The sequence below is a fragment of the Vicugna pacos genome, chromosome 30, assembly GCF_048564905.1.
Source record: "Vicugna pacos chromosome 30, VicPac4, whole genome shotgun sequence".
Classification (NCBI taxonomy): Eukaryota; Metazoa; Chordata; class Mammalia; order Artiodactyla; family Camelidae; genus Vicugna; species Vicugna pacos.
Window position 1 is genome coordinate 79,022 of NC_133016.1, and position 19,651 is coordinate 98,672.

The window sequence follows — 19,651 nt, forward strand, 5'->3', positions numbered from 1 at the left end:
CCAGGCGACCCAGCAACCCCTCTTCTGCAGGTGGGTGCATTTCTTCTCCCCCCGGATGGATGCCTCCTCTCTCTTCTTCTTGCCTAGTTGTCCTGGCCAGATACTCCAGTGCAGGGCTGGGCAGAAGAGCAAGCCCTGATCTTGGAAGGAAGCACCCAGCCTGTCAGCCTGAGTATGAGGTTTGTGGTCGGTTTCTCATGAATGTCCTTCATCAGAAAGCCTAGTGTTTCTTTTTTATATCAGAGGCAAATGCATCTGGTGTTGGGTTCTTAATTTCATCTTGTTCATAAAAAGAACCAAAGGGAATAGAGCTGCTTGACCACTAACATATTTATAAAAAGAAAGTCCATGGAAACAAGAGTTACCGCACTTTCAGCAGCGTCAGCATCCGCAGTGCACGTGTCATTGGAATTCCATTTTCAGCCTGTGTCTGTTCTTGTGGTTTCCTTCAGTGCCATGTGCTGTCAGCTCAGACTAGGACATCTGAGTTGATTTCCTGAGTTAAGGAATTGAAGCTTCATACCACAGCTCTATTTAGAGCACTTATTTTGTTGTTTTTTCCATTCTTTTTTATTTAAAACTTGCATAAAAGGTCGTTAAGGCTGGTTTTGATGTATAAAGGTCATCATACCTGGTTTTGCTAAATTCCAGTCTTGGTGGTCTCCGAAACTTGCAGGGCTCAAGCCCAGGGATGCCTGCAGAGGCAGACATGAGGTTCCTACGCAGACGCGCTGCCCTGGTGCCTGGGGCTTGCTCAGCTCTGAGCTTAGCTCCCCGTGTTCACCCCGCCCTGCCCCTGTGACCGCCGTGCGCCCATAGGACCAGTGAGAGTTGTCTGACTGCAGAGGAAGGAGGACGCTGGCATTTTCTGTCTTCTGGGTATTTTAGTTTCTGTTTTCAGAAGAACCAGTAGGAAGAGCAGCATGCTCCCCCGCTCTGCCTGCCTGCGGCTTTCCCCGGGCGCATTCACGCTGCCTCGCTGCCGTCCGTCTGGGGCCAGCTCCGGTTCCTACCTGCTTCCCTGCAGGTGGTCCTTCAGACGGGGCTCCCGAGGGTGGGCTGAGGTGCAGCCCCTAAGCGCCGCCCGCCTCCTTCAGGGGTGGGCCCCTGTGACCTCCCGCACAGACTGGAGGCCCGGCTGCTCGGGGCAGAGGGAGCTGCAGGAGGGACTTCAGTCCTACGCCCAAAACTACAAAGTAGAGCTGTGGCATGGGGTTAAAAGGTCTCCTGCCCAAACACTATTTGTAACCTCTTAAAGAGCTCAGCCAAGCTTTGGCAGCGCTGAGACCGTGCCTTGTCTGATGTGGAGCAGACGTCAGAATGTCCCAGGTGATTTCTAGAAAATTGGAAAAAGTGGTGGATTAGTGCCTTTTTTTCTTGTGGAAGCTATCCTTATGCAGTTTGTTCTCAGAACACATTGGCCAAAAACATTACCTTGAAGTGTGAATAAAGTTTTAGTGTTTAGTATTTTCTGGTATTATTGGAAATAAGTTCAAAATTGAGGTGACAATACATGGAAGATTGATTCCTCAGCCATTAACAAAGACAAATAAATGTGTTTATTATCAGTAGAAGAGCTAATGGTTCTCTAAATGCAGTTCCAGAGTCTAGAATGGGACACAGAACCTATTCCTTGGCCCCTCACCCTTACCTGTCGGGTGAGTGTCTGCTCTGGTGGAGATCTTAGGGACGGGGGGAGCCAGGGCTGTGAGGGGCTGCCCCTTCCCTGAGACCCTCAGCAGAGGTGGCTAAGGCAGCCCGGGTATTTTGGGGAAGGGACACAGAGGCTCAAGGTCAAAGGTGACTGTCACATTGTAGACACAGAGGCTCTGAGTCTCTGGGACCCTCACTTCCAGCCTCAGTTCCCTCCCAGCAAGGGGTGAGGAGGGTGGAGTCATCACCAGGTACTTGAGAGCTGCCAGCTCCACACAGAGGGCCTCCCATCACAGCCTGCGTGTGATCCCAGGGCCTGGTAAAATGCAAGTGCTGTTAGGCTGGGCCGGTCTGATGCGCACATCCAGCTCACTGGGACAGCTCCGTGGACCAGCCTGCTCAGCAGACCCGGGCTGCTTCCCTCCCTTCCACAGGCCGGCGCCCCCGTCTCAGCTCCCTGAAGGCCCAGAGGTGGGAGGGTACCTCCTCCAGGAGTCTCCACATCCCCAGTCTGAACACAGCACATCTGGGAGTGGGTCCTCAGAGGATGGTCCAGCTCATGGGTGTCCCAAATGCCGCCCCTGCTTGGTTCCCCAGGAAGATGGGGTGCGGCATGGGCATAGGACAGTGACATATTGGTCACTCAGCTGTGCCAGCTTGTCATCCACAGACAGCATCCAGGTTTGCCTCCCCCACCCCACCTGGGTCCCAGGTCCATGGATGGCGGGGCTGTCTGCTGGTCCACACCGTCTCCTCCGTCATATGGATTCTGTGCCTGCTCCCGCCGCACACCAGCAGCCTGGTCGCCCTCTGGCCCTTTCTCCGTCTGTGGTCCTGACAGCAGGGAGCCGTGAGTGGAGGCGGCAAGGACCACACCTCAGGGAGTGTGGGGAGGGGGCGCCCACCTGTGCTCTGGGGAGAAGGGCGGGCACCCATTTCTTCTGTGAGCCCGCATGTCACCAGGGGCCTGCGGGCTTCCTGGACGCACGCACACAGTGGTATTTCAGCCAGTTCCTAGTGCCCAGGTGTGTGTAACATACATGTGCACCCCGAGCCTGCTGTCCACCTCAGGCGTGTGTAGCACGTGGCCAGCGTGGGGCATGGAGGCCTCAGGACCAGGAAACGAGGGGCCAGCACAGAGCCCAGAGGCTGCCTCCCCGGATCTGACCTGTGATGTGCTGGGTCCGCACTGCAGGCCCTGGTGTCAGGGCCAGGGCTGGTCCTTTGAGCTCCCTGAACACAGATAGAACCTCTGGGACATGCCTTCCCCTCCCACCAGCCCAGGCTGGCTCTCTCGTGTGACCCACGTTCTTGCGTAGCAGTTACTGAGTACGTTTCAGTCAGGCCTTGGCCACCTGGCTCTGCAGAGGCCACCTTCCACCTGCTGGAGACGGTGCACGGCAGGTGTTCTGACACTCAGGCCAGGTAACTCTTTGCTCATCCTATGCATTGTGGGGTATTTTTGGCACCCCTGGCCCCCACCCACAAATTGCCAGTAGCACCCCCAACCACAAATGTCTCCTCCATCACCACATGTCCCCTGGGGGCCGGGAACCTCTGGGGTACGTCGAGGCTGTTCCCTGCATGGGGTGTCATTTGCTGTGCTGTGATGAGGGAAGAGGCTGTGCTCACAGGCCGAGGGTCTGGCCTCCCCAGGAAAGGCTGTCTCCTGGGGTCTCAGGCATGTGGAGCGTGTGAGAGACAGGAGCTGGCCCAGGCCTGCTGCTTGCAGAGATGAGAGTCCGCATCACACTGAGCACCCCATCACTGTGGTGGGACAGAGACAGGTACGTTCAATATGAGATGGTTCTTCTGAAAACTTCTGGGGGCAGCTGTGTGCCTGGCCATGGGGGTGGTTCCAGCTCTGCTGCAGGTTAACATCGCGAAGGGGCTTGAGGAAAATAAGGACGCCGAGTCCAGGCCACCCAGAGGCTGGCCAGGCCAGTCTGGGGATAGCCTGTCATCCGTGTTTCTGCAGCCGCCCAGCAGTGCCAGAGCCGCCAGGGCGCAGACCGTCCCCCACTCACAGGGCTGCCGGGAGCCTGTGCGGGTGAGAGTCCAGCTGAGCACTGCACCATCGGCCCTGCTGGGAGCTGCCCCACAGGAGCTCGGGTCAGCAGGGCTGCCAGGACTGCACCTTCAAGCAGAGTGAGGGCCACCAGACCAGGCCTCACGTCACTTACGCGTGGGGCCCTTAACCCTCCTCTCTGCCCACCTCGGCAGAGTCCTCTTCCTCCCTGCTTGGGAGAGGACAGCTCCGCCAGTCAGGCACACACCGCTTGCTGTCACCTTGTCATGCCTTCTCAGAGGCCCTGAGATGGGGCCCTGCACCTGCTGCCTCTCAGAGCCGCAGGGCAGCTTCCTTTGTCCTCAGACCACGGAAACACCTGTCAGTTGTGCCCCTAACCAAAATGCCAGCAGCTTTGGCTCATCTGGGAGTTTGTGGAGCCCAGCCTGTCTGCTCTCACAGGACAGTGTCTGGGCGTTGTGCGCTGCACATGGTGGCAGTGACCACCAGTAGCCACTGAACACTCAGGGACACACAGCATTGGTGTTTGTCATTGTGCTCACTGCCCCAGTGAGAAAATGTGGCCTTGGGGTGAAGCGGCTGCCCGGGGTGCCACAGCTGGTGCAGCACCTGCGGCTGAATCAAAGTGGGCCCAGAGGCAGGAGACTCCAGAGCAGGCCCTGCAAGGGGACGTGGGGCGGGGGAAGCAGGGCATTCTTTGTCAGCCCTTCTGAGTGGTGTTGGGGGTCCGTGACCTGCTGAGGGCAGGACACCATCCTGGCGAGGAAAGGAATGTTCTCGCCAGCCGAGGAGGCGGGAGACCTGTAGCTGTGGTTCGGGGCGTGTGAGCCTGCTTGCAGGGGGATGACTTCATCCTGCCACAGCCCCGCCGTGTGTCTGAGGCAGCTTCATCGAGACACACCTGAGTGATTTCAGCTCCCGGATTACAAGGGAAAATGTTCCCCTCTAGTTAAAGATGCATCTGCAGTCCTCCCAGGCCCTCCCCGTGGGCCGGGCTGTGGGCACCAGGCCGGGAGGTTTGGCAAGAAGTCCTCCCACGTGGGCTTGAGGCGGGAACGGCAAGTTCCGATTGGCCCTTTGTGCTCGGCCCCCCTTCATGGCTTCTGCAAAAATGCAGGAGTCGGGTGGTTGGCCCTGCCTCTCCCATGACTCAGCCTGTTCCTTGTTAACTGTCTGCCCAGGTCCGTTGTGCGTTCACTCCTTCCCAAGCAGAGGGGCATGAATCCTTAAGGCTGTTTTGCAGTGGACGTGGCTCCACGTGTGTGTGAGGAGGGACAGGGGCCGAGGAAGGGAGAGAGGCGTCCTCTTGTCAGCACTGCAGGCTTTTTAAAATGTGTTTGTCTGTTTGTTTGTTTGCTTATTGAATATTTTTTAAAGTGTTTTATGTATTATCTGGCTTTGGAATTGTGGTGGTTAGTTTTATGCGTCGGCTTCATGGGTAAGGGAGGCCCAAAGAGCTGATGAAACGTTATTTCTGGGTGCGTCCGTGAAGGGTTTCCAGAAGAGTCTGGGCATTTAAATCGTGCTCTGAGTGAAGCAGCGTGCTCGCCTCGCGGCAGGGCTCAAGTCGGCCGAGGGCCCAGGTGGAGCCAGAGGCGAGAGAAGGGCAGTCCTGTCTCCCGGAGCTGGAGCACCTGCCTTTCCCTGCGCGTGGACACCGCAGCTCCGGGGCCTCCAGCCTCTGCAGCAGATCGTGGGGCTTCTGGCCTCCGAAACCACCAGAGCCAGGTCCCATCATCAGCTTCCTCCAGGGTGGTCTGTTTATACCCTATGAGACGCATTTCTCTGGAGAAGCCCCCTAACACACACGTCTTCGTTGTGCTGAACAGTCTGGAAAAGTGGGCACTGGACTATTATTAGGAAAGGGCAGGATTACTATAGGGCATTTCCTTTCTGTTTTGTGTATTTAATCCATGTGATCCAGTCCACTTACTGTTCTGCTCCCAACATGCGCTGAGCACTTTCTCCGCATGTTGTTTAAATGGATGAATGAGCAGAAGATGGTGCGGTCTCACAGTGCTGCCTTTGCGTCTGCACAGGGGCACACACTCCCTCCTGCCACCAGCCTCAGTTTCCCCGTCTGTCAAAGGGAGGGTCCCTGGGCCTCAGGGGCCAGGGGAACAAGGAGGAAGGGTGAGAAGCTCCAACCCAGCTCAGCCTCTAAGAATTGGGGTTCTCAGCTGACCTAGCCTCTCTGGGAGTCAGGAAAGTCATCTAGAGTGGCTCCCAGACCACTGTGTCTGCTGTTGTCTGTGGACCTGGGGAGGATGGGCCCCGGTGGGCCGCCTGAGGTTTGGAGAGGATGGTTTGGGCTTCCTGTCTGCAGGCACCTTTGGAACCCTGGGAGAGGTTGAGACTGGCTCAGAAGTGGCAAACAGTTCGCCCTGGGCTGACCGTGCTGGACCATAGGCCATGTTCTCCCATGTCCGGAAGCAGTAAAGCTTCGCTTGTCACTGGCCTCGGTGGTCCTGCCAGCAACCTGGACCCAGAACCTCAGTGGAGAATTTTGGGTGCGGCCCAGCTTTCTTCACCCTGGGCTTTGGAAGCATCTCAGCAAACCCTTCAGGAAGCAGTCCAAACACCTCCCAGGACTTGGGCATGGCTTCCTTTTGACAGAGAAAGGTGTTTCAGAGTTGACTTTATTTTCACTCTGAGGTGCTTTCAAGAAAGTCTGTTGTTTAAGGAAACTTTTAACAGGATAAAACGAACGTTGGTCTGAGTCTTGTCTTCTCCATGGCAGACTTTTCCAGCAGCATATCTCCTGGCGTGCGTCACCCTCATGTGAAGTTGAGGAACTGGGAGCTGAACTCGGTACTTAACTTCTTAACTTAGAGCTTTCTACTTTGCATGGCTGAGTAGTCCTTGTTCACAGCATGCTGGCTCCAGACGGCTTCTATTAACGCCTGTTACTTTGTGCTAGACCTCTTCTCCAGGGCGAACAGGAAAGAGCTCCTAAGACCAGACACAGGGTGTGACTTATGTTTCTGGTTTTTAAAACCAGGGCCAGGGCTACTTTTGTTTGCTGCTTTACTTAGAAATGCACAGGGATGTGACTTTGGGTTAGGCAATGGTTTCCGAAATATAATACCAAAAGCACAAGCCACAAAAGTAAAAATAGATAAGTTGGACTTCATTGAAACTTAAAGCTTTTGTGTGTCAAGGGACACTGTCAAGAAAATGAAGTGAGAAGTCATGGAACAGAAGAGTATTTTCAAGTCATGTATCTTATAAGGGACTTGTATCTAGACTACAAAGAACACTCTCACCAACAATAAAAAGACCAGTTAAAATGGGCAAAGGATCTGAGTAGACAGTTCTCTAAAGAAGATATGCAGATGGCCAGTAACCACGTGAAAAAATGAAAGACAGATGAAAACAAATGTGGAGAAACTGGAACCTTCAGGCATTGCTCATAGGAACATAAAATAGTGAAGCCACTGTGAAAGACCCTTCGGCATTTCCTCAAAGTTAAATGTAGAATTACCTGGCAGTTTCACACCTAGGTATTTACCCAAGTGAAATGAACATATATGTCCACACAAAAACGTTCATAGCGGCATTATTCACAATAGCCACAAACTGGAAACAACTCAAGTGTCCATTGAGGATGCGCGGATTTTAAAAAATGTGGTCCATCCATACAATGGAATGTTACTCAGCCATAGAAAGAAATGACACACTGGTAAATGCTACAGCATAGATGAACTTGAAACTATGTTCAGTGAAAAAAGGCAGGTACGGAAGGCCACATACTGTACGATTCCACTTATGCGAAGTGTCCAGAACTGGCAAATCTGTAGAGACAGAAGGTGCGTTAGTATTTGCTCAGGGCTGGAGGAAGGAGCACATTTCAAAATGTGGTGTTTCTTTTTGGGGTGGCAGAATGTTCTGGAATTAGGTAGCGGTGATGTTTCCACAGCAATGTGAATATACTAAAAACATATGTTTTTAAATGGTGAATTTTTTGTTACAAGAATTTTATCTCAATTTTCTAAAATAAACCTTTTTTACACCAAATGCACAGGGAACAAACGTGGTCTGGTGAAGTAAGCAGCTGGGCGGTGCCTGTTTCAGGGACCTGCTCCCTGCTGACCGCCTTCCTGTGGGCTGGGGCTGGGATGGGGCCTGGAAGCTCCTCTGTCTTAGAGATTTTCTTGAGTGGGTGGTGTGTGGAATGTCCTCTAGCTGTGTCCACACTCACCTGTCTGAAGGGAAGAGTGTGGCCTGGGGATGACCAGCTAGGGGTTTGCAGGGAGCAGGTGGGCACAGCCTGCGTCTTTCCTGAGACAATTCCAGTGGGAAGAACACTGCAGTGGTGACACTGCTGACCTAGCAGTGAAGTTACGGTGAAGTTTGGGGGGTTTTATTGTTTTTTGCTTCCATTTTTTCTATAACGAATATGTATGATTTGGGCTAACTTTTTTAATAAAAGGATAAGTAGAGAACCAGAATCAAAACAAGATGTTTCGTAAATGCTTCCAATGAGAATTTAAATTCTCTTCTGCTCCTTTTCCTTATGTCTCCTTGTGTGTCAGGACCAGCGACACACACTCCTTACCCTGGATTTGGGGGGTGGGGGGGAGTGGCGTTCCATAAACAGGCTCGTGAGTTAGCTAAGAATTCCATGCCTAGGCTTCTTTTCTTCCTGTATTAGCAGAAACACAACGTTGTTTAAAAGTTACAGAAAACATTGCCGAGGGGGAACTAGTACAGTCGACCGTGCGTACCCACGGCTCCCCACCCACGGCTTCCACATCCGCGGACACAGAGGGCTGACTGCGCTGGGTTGTTTCATACAAGGGGCTCGAGTATCATGGATTTGAGTGTCCACAGGGGCCCTGGAGCCAGCGCCCCTTGGATACTGAGGAGCGACTGTACTTTGCTGTTTTTTTTTTTGTCAAAGGAAAGCTTGTTGTTAAGCACCTGTTTGGCTCTGAAGAGTTTATTTTGAAAGAATGTATTTTAAAGCAAGAGGGAAGGAGGACTGGAGGACTGGCAAGCTCATTGGTGAGGTTTTCTCCCCAGTGAGTCCCTGATTGCGTGGTCCTGCCTCCTCTCCGTCTGTGACAAGCCAGAGCTGCCCCCTTCCTCCCAGCTTATGAGCACCTGATGGATATCTGTGTCCCTGTCTGTTTTCAGGTTCCTTTGGCTCTCTGTGCACACCTAGCAGGCAGGTGTGTCTCAGCCTACTGCAGAGGGCTGTTCCTTACCTGAGTACCTCACAGTATCCTTCTGGACCAGTCACTTGCTTGGCAGATACAGGACCCGGGGTTCTAGTCCACTTCAAGATGGGTTACAAATGAGTTAGTACTGCCAATAATAAAGAACTGAAGATTTTTACTAAAGAGGCTGGATCCACAGATGTGATTATAAGGAAACTTTGTCACTCAGCCCAGCTTTGGGGAGAGGGGCTAGAGCTGCCCTGCGGCTGCTGGCCCCCCCACAACCCGACCCTGGTGTGGAGCAGAGATGCTGGGAAGCTGGTCAAAGGCCACTGGCCCTGCTGATCACCGTCGGCAGCTTTGTCACCGAGAACCAGCCTCTGGGTGAGGTGCAGGAGCAGAGCCTGTCCTGATGAAGCCAGAGGGGAGGCAGGTGGGCAGGTGGGCAGCTGGCAGCTCTGTGGTTGAGGAAGGAGGCAAAAAATTAAAAAGTGAAAAAAACAGTGACTAGGAACAGAAAATAAGCATAGAAGATACCTCTGTGCTAATAAAAACAGGGACCCGGGGACTCTCCCACCCTGGGACGTGGCAGCTCTCAGCCACTGAGGAGGCCCCCCCCCAGGGACCTAGTGTGACACTCAGGCCCTGCCTCGGGTGCCCACCTTCCAAGCCGCCTGCCACCAGTCTGCGGGGTCGCTGTGGCTGGTGCCGTCTGTGCTGTCCTCAGCATGGCCCTGCCTCCCCTTGTCCCTCAGGTGGGCCTCGGACAGCCAGGGCTTCCCTGCCAGTGTAACTCAGATACACTTTGGCATGTGCTGAGCGTCCATGCTAAACCCTCCAAAGATGCTGCCTGTGGATCTGCAGCAGAGGCGGGCATACAGGACAGAGACCTCTGTCTGTGTCTATGGGGTGGGGGGGTCACGCCCTGAAGACATAGCCCAGCCTTCCTCCCAGGAAGGACTGGAATGCACTTTACCCTCAGTGATGGGGTCCAAGAGGAGCCGCGGCTGGCCTGAGCCCAGCCCAGCCCCACCCCAGTCCCTGATGCCTGAGTGAGCTGGACCGCCAGCAGCGGGAAAAGACAGACTGACACGACTAACGGGCGATGGGCCCAGCCCTCGGGTTTTCGGATCCCCAGCTACAGGTTTCCGTGATCACTGGAGCCGTTTACTGTCAGAAGGTCCTAAAGGCTCACTGCCCTGCGCCTGATTCCACATTCATTTTCAGTCATTTCTTAAAAATGATCTTTAAGCTTCCTTTGAATCTGGAACCAGCCCTGATAAAAAGCAACCACAAAGCCAGGACCAACATCTGGCACCGCTCTTAGCCGGTTCCCAAGATGCGTGGCCCCAGGGTGCCCTGTGGAGCCATCCCACCCAGACACCCTTCCGCGAGAGGGTTCAGCAAATGGGAGCTGCCCTCTTGGGAAAGATGGGGCAATTCTAACCTGGCTTTGAGGAAGGCTGGTGGGAGTGGCCCCGGGTCCGAGGGCCTTCAGCGAGGCAAACCGGATGAGCTGGCAGAGGAGAGAGCTGGACACCTGGAGAGCAGCCCCCGGGAGTGAGCTCATGTAGGGGCCAGGACAGTGGAACGAGGACAGGTCTTCTGGCGTCAGGACAAAGTTTACGGGGAGAGAAAAGACTGCAGGAGGTTTGGCTTCTATCTAATATCTGGCACATTTTGTTCTTCAGCATATGTGGCAGACTTTTAAAATGTTGGCATTTCTAGTGTCTTTAAGAATAAAATCTGTTCTGACTTGTGTTTAATTATGGGAAGGGGAGCCGCTTGGTCTCAGCCAGCCTGGGACAAGCTGAGACAGGAAGAGGTGCTTTCACACAGCCGGGCCGATGGCTGATTAAAGCCGTCCTGGGTGAGCTTCCCATGCTGCGTGGTGCGTGCGCGTCACTGGGACTGAGGGGTGTGTTCTCCTGCCTCCTCCCACCTCCTGCCGGAGTCCCTTTCCTGTTCTTCCTTCTGTGATGCTCCCAGTTCCCAGACGCAGCTTCTCGGGGCCTCATGGGAGGCAGGGGGTAGCCAGGCTAGGCCGGCACAGGGAGCGCAGCAGGCCAGGCGTCCTGTGAGCCTGTGTCTTCCCCTTTCCCTGGAGGAGACCAGGTTCAGGCACCGCATACCCCCCAACCTCCGCACGCAGGCAGGAATAGGCTTGTCAGGGTTTCAGAGCAGACGGCCTCCTGACCCATCCAGGACACCCTTTGTCCTGGGCTGCGTCCCTGGGCCCTCCTCAGGTCAGGTGTGTCAGCGAGCAGCCTTCAAAGTGCGGAAGCAGCGAAGGGTGGGCAAGGTCAGGTGTGAATTCTCTGAGGGAGAAGAGAGAGTAAGAGGGTGACTAGTGACAGCGGGATCCTGCAGTCTCTGTCTCTCCTGGTGGCCCCTCCACCTACCTTGTGTGTGCTGTTTTAAAAGGAAAACAGACCTTTAACTTGCACCCATTTAAGGAGGCAGAAAAGTGGTTTCCAGTTTCTTGGCGCTGCTCGGGCTGCGGGCCTGTTCCACCACATCATAGGCCCTCTGCCCCTGACAGAACTCCAGACCTTCCCCCTGTTTTCTTCCTGGCACGTTCGCTGGAAATTGCTGTTGGCCACAGGTCCTTCTGACCCCAAGGTTGGGCCGTGGGCTCTGTGATGTGGAGGTTTTGTCTGTCCTGTGGTCACAGTTGTGGCCAAGGGTCACAAGTGGGCAGGTGGTAGTGAGTGAGTGACCAGCCTCTGGGGCAAACCGAGGTCCCCTCAGCCCAGGGTCTCCTCACAGGACCACCCTGGGCCTGCCAGGCTGAGAGCCCCAGCGCTGGGGTCTGTGTCCGGGGTAGCTCGCCAGGCTGGTCCACCAGGGCTGACCCTCAAGTTGGGCCTGCGAGGGCCACAGGCAGACAGTTCTAGCCGGTTCTACAGTTTTTCAACCACTGATACCCTCCTTACTTTTAAGGAAAATGGTCAGTCATACTAAGTCGTTTGTTTTTGTGTGCGGACCACCTAAGGATTTCTAACCTTTGTGCTTTAAGGCATTTTTAAAACTTAACAGACTTTATTTTTCAGAGCAGTTTTAGGTTTATAGAAAAACTGAGCAGAAAGTACCAAGCATTCCCATATACCCTCTTTCCCCTAACTGCTAACACACGAACTCGGCACATTTGTTAAACCTGGCGGGCCAGTGTTCAGACACTGCTGTTACTTAAAGCCCATAGTTTACATCAGGGTTCACGCTTGGTATTGTGGGTGTTCTGTGGGTTTTGCCAAATGCATAATGACACATGTCCATCATATGATATCATACAGAGTATATTCACTGCCCTAAAAATCCTCTGTGCTCTGCTGCTCTCCGCGCCACACCCCCTCCTCCATCCCGAGCGACCACTGATCTTTATTGCCTTTCCAGAATGCCGTGTAGCTGGAATCACACGGCACACAGCCTTTTCAGACTGGTTTCTTTCACGTAGTAGTAGACTAACTGCCTGCATTCTTTTCACATCTTGAGAGCTCATCTTGTTTTCGTGCTGAGTGATTCTCCGTTGTGTGGATGCACCACAGTTGGTCCACTCACCTGCTGAAGGACATCTTGGTCCCTTCCAAGTTTTGGCAATTACGAATAAAGCAGGGGTAAGATCTGCCTGCAGGATTTTGTGTGGACGTAAGTTCCCAGCTCTTTTGGGTAAATGCCAAGGAGTGCGATCGCTGGACCACACGGTGGGAATGTGTTTGGTGTTATGAGACCCCCAAGCTGTCTTCCAAAGTGGCTGCAGCATTCTGCATTCCCCCGAGCAGGGATGGGCGTTCCTGTGGCTCCGCGTCCTCACCAGCAGTTGGTGTTGTCAGTGCTCTGGATTTGGGGTGTTCTAGTAAGTGTGCAGTGGTGTCTCATTGCTGCTTTAGTTTGCATTTCCCTGATGGCATGATGTGGAGTGTCTCTTTATGTGCTTATTTAGTCATCTGCGTATCTTCTTTGGTGAAGTGTCTGTTCACACCTTTTGCCCATTTTTAATTGTGTTATTTTCTTGTTGAGTTTTAAGAGTTCTTTGTGTATTTTAGATACAAGACCTTTATCAAATATGTGCTCTGCAAATACTTCCCCCAGTCTGTGGCCCGTCTCTTTTGTTGTTGTTGTCCTCTTAACCGTGTCTTTCACAGAAGTTTCCATTCTAATAAAGTCCCGTTTATGTCCTTTTCCTTTCATGGATTACGCTTTTGGAGCTGTGATTAAAACTTGTCACTAACCTAGACTTTCACCCCTGTTATCTCGGAGTTTTATAGTTTTGCATTTACATTCAGGTCTGTGGCTCATCGTGAGCTAGTTCTTGTGAGGGGTGCGGGGTCTGTGCAGATGTGTCCAGCTGTCCCAGCACCGCTCACTGACAAGACTGTGCTTCCACCACTGAAGTACCTTTGCTCCTTGTCAAAGGCCAGTTGACTGGGTTTGCGTGGGTCTGTTGCTGGGCTCTCTGTCCTGCTGATCCATTTCTTTGTCCTTTCCCCAGCACCACACTGTCTTACCTCGTGGTGAGTGTGGAAGCCGGGCAGTGTCAGGCTTCCAACTGTGTTCTTTTCCTTTGATGTTTCATTGGCTGTTCTGGGTCCTGTTGTTTTTCTGTATGAACTTTAGAATCAGTTTGCTGACATCCACAATAAAACGTTTGCCCTCACGAAGGTAGCCTGGGCCTGGTGCGTGTCCCATGTGATGATTTGCAGCCTTTTATATTTTAAGGCATTTTTTTCCTATCCTTCATGATTAGAGGGCTTGGGGTTTTGGCAAGGGGGGCGGTTGCTAATCTTTACGAACCCTGAGATTGTTTTTCTAAGCATTTTTAATAGTTTTCTCAATTTAAAAAGTTTTTAATGAATTTTTAAATTAAATGTTCAATTTAATATCAAATTTCTAGTGAATTACCAAAAACCAATGCGCTTGAAAGGGGATACTGTCCACCCACAAGTTAACATATTTATAACGTGGGGAATAACCATGGATACCCTCATGATTCTACACTTTCCAAATCTGAAAATTTCAAATTTAAAAAATTTTAAGTTACTTTTATATAACTTTGCCTATTTTCCAAGTTGGACTTCCAAGTGCCTGTCCCAAGATTTGTGTAAAATAGGATCCCCAGGGGGCTTGCAGCCTCTGGGAGCAGAGAGGCCAGAGCCAGAGGAGCTGCCCTGGCTCCTTGCTTCTTCCCATCCCCCCTGCTCGGCCCCAGCCCCACCCTTCCTCCTGCTGGAACTGTCCTCATGGCCCACCAGCCCTCGCCTCTGAGACCAGCCTGCCTCTCCTCAGCAACCCCAGCAGGCAGTGCTCCCCACATTTCCTGGCACAAGTCTCCCTCCTCCCAGCTGAGGATCAGCCCCTAGCCCGGTGCCCAGAGGAGCTTCAGAACATGGCTCAGCAGAGCAGAACGGGACCCTCTCTCCAGCACACTGGTCTGGGACCCTCCCTCTCAGTCTGACGAGTGCTCCTGACAAGGCAAGACCCCCCCAACCCGCCGCGCCCCAGGCCCTGGGGAGCTCTGCGCGGGCAGAGGTGGGGGACATGCAGGTGTGCGCCTTCCTGGTGTTGCCTGGTGATAGCGTGAGCAGACTATGCTGCTACCATAAACGGTTCTTATTCCTGTCATCTCGTTCCCGACACAACAACTGCAAAGAGAGAAGCCGTCTGCCGCCTGCCAATTAAAACAGACGTGTGAAGCCTTTTCATCAGGAGCCACGTGGTCCCCCACCACCTGGTGAACACAGTCAGGTGTCTTCCCAGAGAACAGCCAGGGGCCTCTGGCCTCACCGAACCACTCCAGCCTGTGTCTTGGTAGCAGCCTCAGGTCACGTGAGGCTGGCCTCGTGGTGGCCCCGCCGGCCTGACCTCGCCTGCCGGACCTGCTTCTTGTGTGTCTTTCAGGAGTGCGGTGCCTGGGAGAAAGTGTGGCTGTGAGTGGGGGGCAAGTCTGTGTCCATCAGGCTGCCTTTGTTTGCGGCTGGTCAGCTGGTCCTGTGAGGCTGAGGCCAGTGGGCTCTCAGACCAGAGGTGATTCTAAGACGCATTTCCTGACCAAGGAGTCCCTAGGTGTCCCAGAGTTGGTGTTGCTCTGCTAGTGGGTGGGTTGCATCTTACCATGGCAGACTGCTGGCTGCAGTGGTTCTAGTCTGGTGCCTACCCACTGGTAGGTGGAGCTGGGTCCTAGGGTCTCTGCCTAGGGTCCTGGGGTCCCAGGTCTAGTGCCAGTGCACTGGTGTATGCTGCCAGGCCTGGGCCCTCTGGTGGACAGGGGTGGCTGTGGGCTCAAGGAGTCTTAAGGCAGCCTACCTGCTGGTCTGTGGGCTGTGTCCCCACCCAGCTAGTTGCTTGTCCTGAGGCCTCCCAGTGCCAGTGCCTACAAGCTATTGGGCTGGGGCAGGGCTAGATTCCAAGGCTAATAAAGCAGAGGGAGGATTCCACAATGGCACCTGCTAGCATCACTGCCCATGTGGTAAAATGAGTTTCCCCAAGATAGCTGCCACTGGTGTCTCTGTCCACAGGGGAGCTCCAGGAGCCTCTCCAAGATCAGCAGGTGGGTCTGACCCAGGCTCCTTTCAAATTACTGCTTCTGCCCTGGAGAATATGAGGTCACATCATGTCTTTATCAAGTCTGATTATACTGTGTTCTGGTTTGGGTCTCTTTGGGTTCATCTCACATACAGTCTGATGAGCCCTGATGTTTACATTTGTACGTTTCATCAAATCTGGGAAGTTTTCAGGCATCATTTATTCGAACAGTCCCTCCTCTTCTCCTTCTGAGACTGTCGCTTCATGTGTATTGGTTTGCTCAATGGCGTCCCAGTGGTTTCCTAGGCTCCGTTCACTTTTCTTTGGTATTTTTTTCTTTTTGTTCCTCAGACATTGTCCTGTCTTCAAGTTCACTGGCGCCTTCTTCTGCCAGCTCAGATCTGCCTCTGAATGCTCCTAGTGAATTTTTGATTTCAGTTGTACTTTTCAGCATTTGGTTTCCTTTTAGATTTTCTGTCTGTTGATATTTTTATTTTGTTCACACATTGCTGTCTTGACTTTCTGCACACCTTGTTGTTGTTGTTGTTGTTGCTTTTTTTGAGCATGTCTTAGGCCACTGTTTTCAAATCTTTTTCAAGTAACTGTGCCACCAGGTTGTTTCAGGGACAGCTCCTGTCACTGTTTTCCCTTGAATAGGTCATATGCTCATTTCTTTGCATGTCTTGTGAATTTTTTATTGAACTCTGGAGATGAACAATATGGCAACTCTGGAAATCATTTTGTTGGTTGCCTGGGGCTCAGTTTGGAGAGTTCTAGAGAGCTGGTTTTAGGGAGGTGATTGCGCTTCAACTTGGCATCAAGCAGTTGCCTGGTGAACACAGTTGGGCCAGCTCAGCCAGTGCCAGGATTGCCCTGGGCTCAGCAGAACAACTCAGAAAGTTACTCCAGTGTGTTTGCATATCACCCTGGAGGCTGAGACTTCCCCAAAGAGTGAACTGTGACAAAATGGATTGGTCGTTTAGCTCTCAGGCATATGCGTGAGATGTGTTTCAGTAAGTTCTGCACATGATTTGGTTGTGGGCTCAATGCCTCAGACTTCCCTGGGGTCACTGCAAGTCAGAGAAGCAGTGGGAGGGTAAGCAGCAGAAAGGGGGATTGACCGGGATGGCCAGCCTCAGGCTGCAGGTGGTGGGAGCTGTTTGATGTGTGCTTCCCCGGTGCTCCCGCGGCCTGTCCTCTGACCGTCCCCTCTGCTCTCTTCCAGAAGAGGCCGAGCACTGCAGCTTCGGGGCAGGATCTCTGTCCAGGCGGCGGCGCCCACTGGCCCTGCGGGAGGACGGCCCTCGCCGGCGCGCGCACCTGCACATCGGCCTGCCACACGACTTCCGCCCCGTGTCCTCCATCATCGACGTGGACATCCTCCCTGAGACGCACCGCCGCGTGAGGCTGTACCGGCACGGTTGCCAGAAGCCACTGGGCTTCTACATCCGCGATGGCACGAGCGTGCGCGTGGCCCCACAGGGGCTGGAGAAGGTGCCAGGCATCTTCATCTCCCGCATGGTGCCCGGCGGCCTGGCTGAGAGCACCGGGCTGCTGGCCGTGGACGATGAGGTCCTGGAGGTGAACGGGATCGAGGTGGCTGGGAAGACGCTGGACCAGGTCACGGACATGATGATCGCCAACAGTCACAACCTCATCGTCACAGTCAAGCCGGCCAACCAGCGGAACAACGTGGTGCGCTGCGGCCGTGTGTCTGGCAGTTCCGGCCGCTCCTCGGACAGCACAGCCAGCCGCCACAGCCTGCCAGCAGCCCATGTCCTGCAGAACTTGCCCACCGACGAGATGGAGAGCGATGAGGAGCCCGACGTGGTCCTCGAGGGCGTCCTGGAGCCCCGGCTGGTCCCCAGGCCAACGCCGGGCAGCCTCGCACGGGTCAACGGCGCTGGCCTGGCGCCCGGGCTGCACAGCCCTGGGCGGGAGGGCAGCGTCCACCGGCTGCTCAGCTCCCTCCGGTCCGACCCCCGCCACAGCCTGGCCCTGCCCCCGGGAGGGGTGGAGGAGCATGGGCCGGCGGTCACCCTGTAGGGGCAGGCATCAGACAGGTCAGTTTCCCAAGGGGAAATGCTTTTAAATTTTTATTCCAATTTTAAAATTAGAATTGTACACTTCACTTCTCCTTTTTGTTTGTATTTATCCCTCCCTTTTCTCCCACAACCCTACTCTTTATTTCAACTTACGGATAGGAAAAATACTGTATTTTTATAGAATTCCTCCACAGAATATAAAGAACACACACATGCACAGTCGTACTGGGCAGGGGCAGGCCGCACCTTTGTAAAGTGGTAGAAAGCCTCTGACTCTTTAAATTTAAAAAATACACTTTTTAAATGAAGCTTTAAAATTACTTTTTTTAACAGTCAAATTCACGATGTCACTGTGCTTCCTGCCAACTTGCACAGATTCTGCTGATGGTTTAGGGCAGGAAGGAGAACCTGGCTTTTAAGAGCAAATGCACGCAAGCCTGTAATAGGTATGACTGTTGAAGGTGAATCCAGATTCTCACGGCATTTCAGTCCTGTTTCAAATAGCCAAGTGGGTGTGGAACTCCCCAGCCTCATGCAGTGGCCTTGCCCCTGCGGACAGCTTTGTGAGGCCACCAGCGGTGCCCTGTCCAGCCTCTGAGGGTGAATTTAAAGAGGGGAGGCAGCCAGCTCTGCTGGAGGGGAAGGTGACACTCACCAGGACCATCTGTGATCAAAGGCCAGTATTTACTCTGGGACACAGACTTTCTTTGCCTGTGCATCGTGACTCCAGGGGCAGTTTTGAAATGGCCCCACCAGAAATGATGGCCAAGCCTAGCACTGGTCCGACACGGGCTTTTGAAGGCTCACAGCCACTGGGATATGTAAGTCCTGTTATCTTTGTTTTTAAATAATAAGTCACGTGGAATGTAAAGATTTTTGACACAGATTAAATTCATCGTCACTTCCCTTTGATTCTAGCTATATTTACAAACGTAGTCATTTTAAAGGTTCATTCATGTTGATCCAATCAGGTTTTATATGACGTGTATTTTCTGTTTGAATCCAATGTCAAGGAGACACTGTTAAACTTACACTATGAGAACTAAACTTTAACCCAAAACAGCGTTCACATAAATGCAGATAGAAGTATTTCTGTAGGCTGCCCTCTGGGAGACTGTGCAGCCGCTTCTCCTGTGGTCTTGCACCCCCTGCTGGTCAGTGGCAGAACTGTCCTGACTTCATGGCTGTCAGGCTGGTAACACAATGAAAGCAGTCATCTCAGCGTTTTCATGTTCCTGATAGGTGGGAAGCAAGTGATTTCTCTTTTTGAAACTATTTATTGGGCAGGAATAGCTTTTACTGAGTAGTTGTGGTCTCCTGCGCCTTTGTTTCTCTCATTTGTATGCCAGGATCACTGTTACAGTCCCAAGAACAGGGAAGACCAAAGATGCTCCCCCTTTGAGGTCTAGGACCCCCAAAACCACGGGCTCCAATGAACTGTACAAACATTTTCGGCACCTCAGGAGTCCGCAGTGCTTTTTTACTATCACAAGTATTATAGAAACAAAACTCTAATGCTAAGTTACTATCACAAAGGAAATGTTCTTTTACTAAGTTATTGCTGGTTATTGAATTATCTTGTCAAATAAACCACTGTGTTACTGAGGAAAGTTATATTTCTTACCATGTTTTAAGTTGTTATACAAATGTGAATAATTTTTAAAGGAAAAAAAGTCTTATGCTGAGATTTGTGTGCTATTCATAATGTTAGGAGTTATGAATTGTTTCAAACAGCTGCTTTAGTGTATTTTTCTACCCAGGTCTATATTTCTGCCATTTTCTTCTTATTAAAAAACAAAAAAACCAACAAAAAACCATGTTGTATACACATTAAAGTTTTCTTGTTTTTATATATCAAAGAATAAAACCTTTTTCTTTGCTTTTAATATTTTCCAGTTCTGTTCTAAATACAAGGAGAATGTCACTGTCCATGCTGAGCAGGGGTGAGCTTCCTCCTCAGGATGAAACCCTCTGATAGTTACCAAGTGCCTCTCATGTTTCACTTAATCCTCACACACTCTCCATGAAGCAAGTGGTACTGTCCCCATTTTACAGAGAAAATGGGCTCAAACTCAAGCAGGTAGTAGGTCATTTCAAATAACCACTTATTTGATAGGAGATAGATGTCTTAGGTCCAGAACCTTCTTTTGCAGTCCTTTTGAAAAAACTTTTCTGAATACTTACTATGCAGCTTTTTCAAAATATAGCCTGGTTTGTGAAATTTCCATTAACGCTTCATCATT

At 52.2% G+C, this 19,651-nt stretch overlaps 1 protein-coding gene across 1 annotated transcript in view; it reads left to right on the plus strand.

The window, feature by feature from the left end:
* PARD6G (par-6 family cell polarity regulator gamma) overlaps positions 1-19,294 on the plus strand; it is a 58,291-nt gene extending 38,997 nt beyond the window's left edge. Inside the window, exon 3 of the mRNA XM_031672386.2 lies at positions 16,589-19,294. Within this exon, the coding sequence (XP_031528246.1) occupies positions 16,589-17,409 (821 nt within the window). The 3' untranslated portion in view covers positions 17,410-19,294. The remainder of the gene's footprint in view (positions 1-16,588) is intronic.
* The last annotated feature ends 357 nt before the right edge of the window (positions 19,295-19,651 follow it).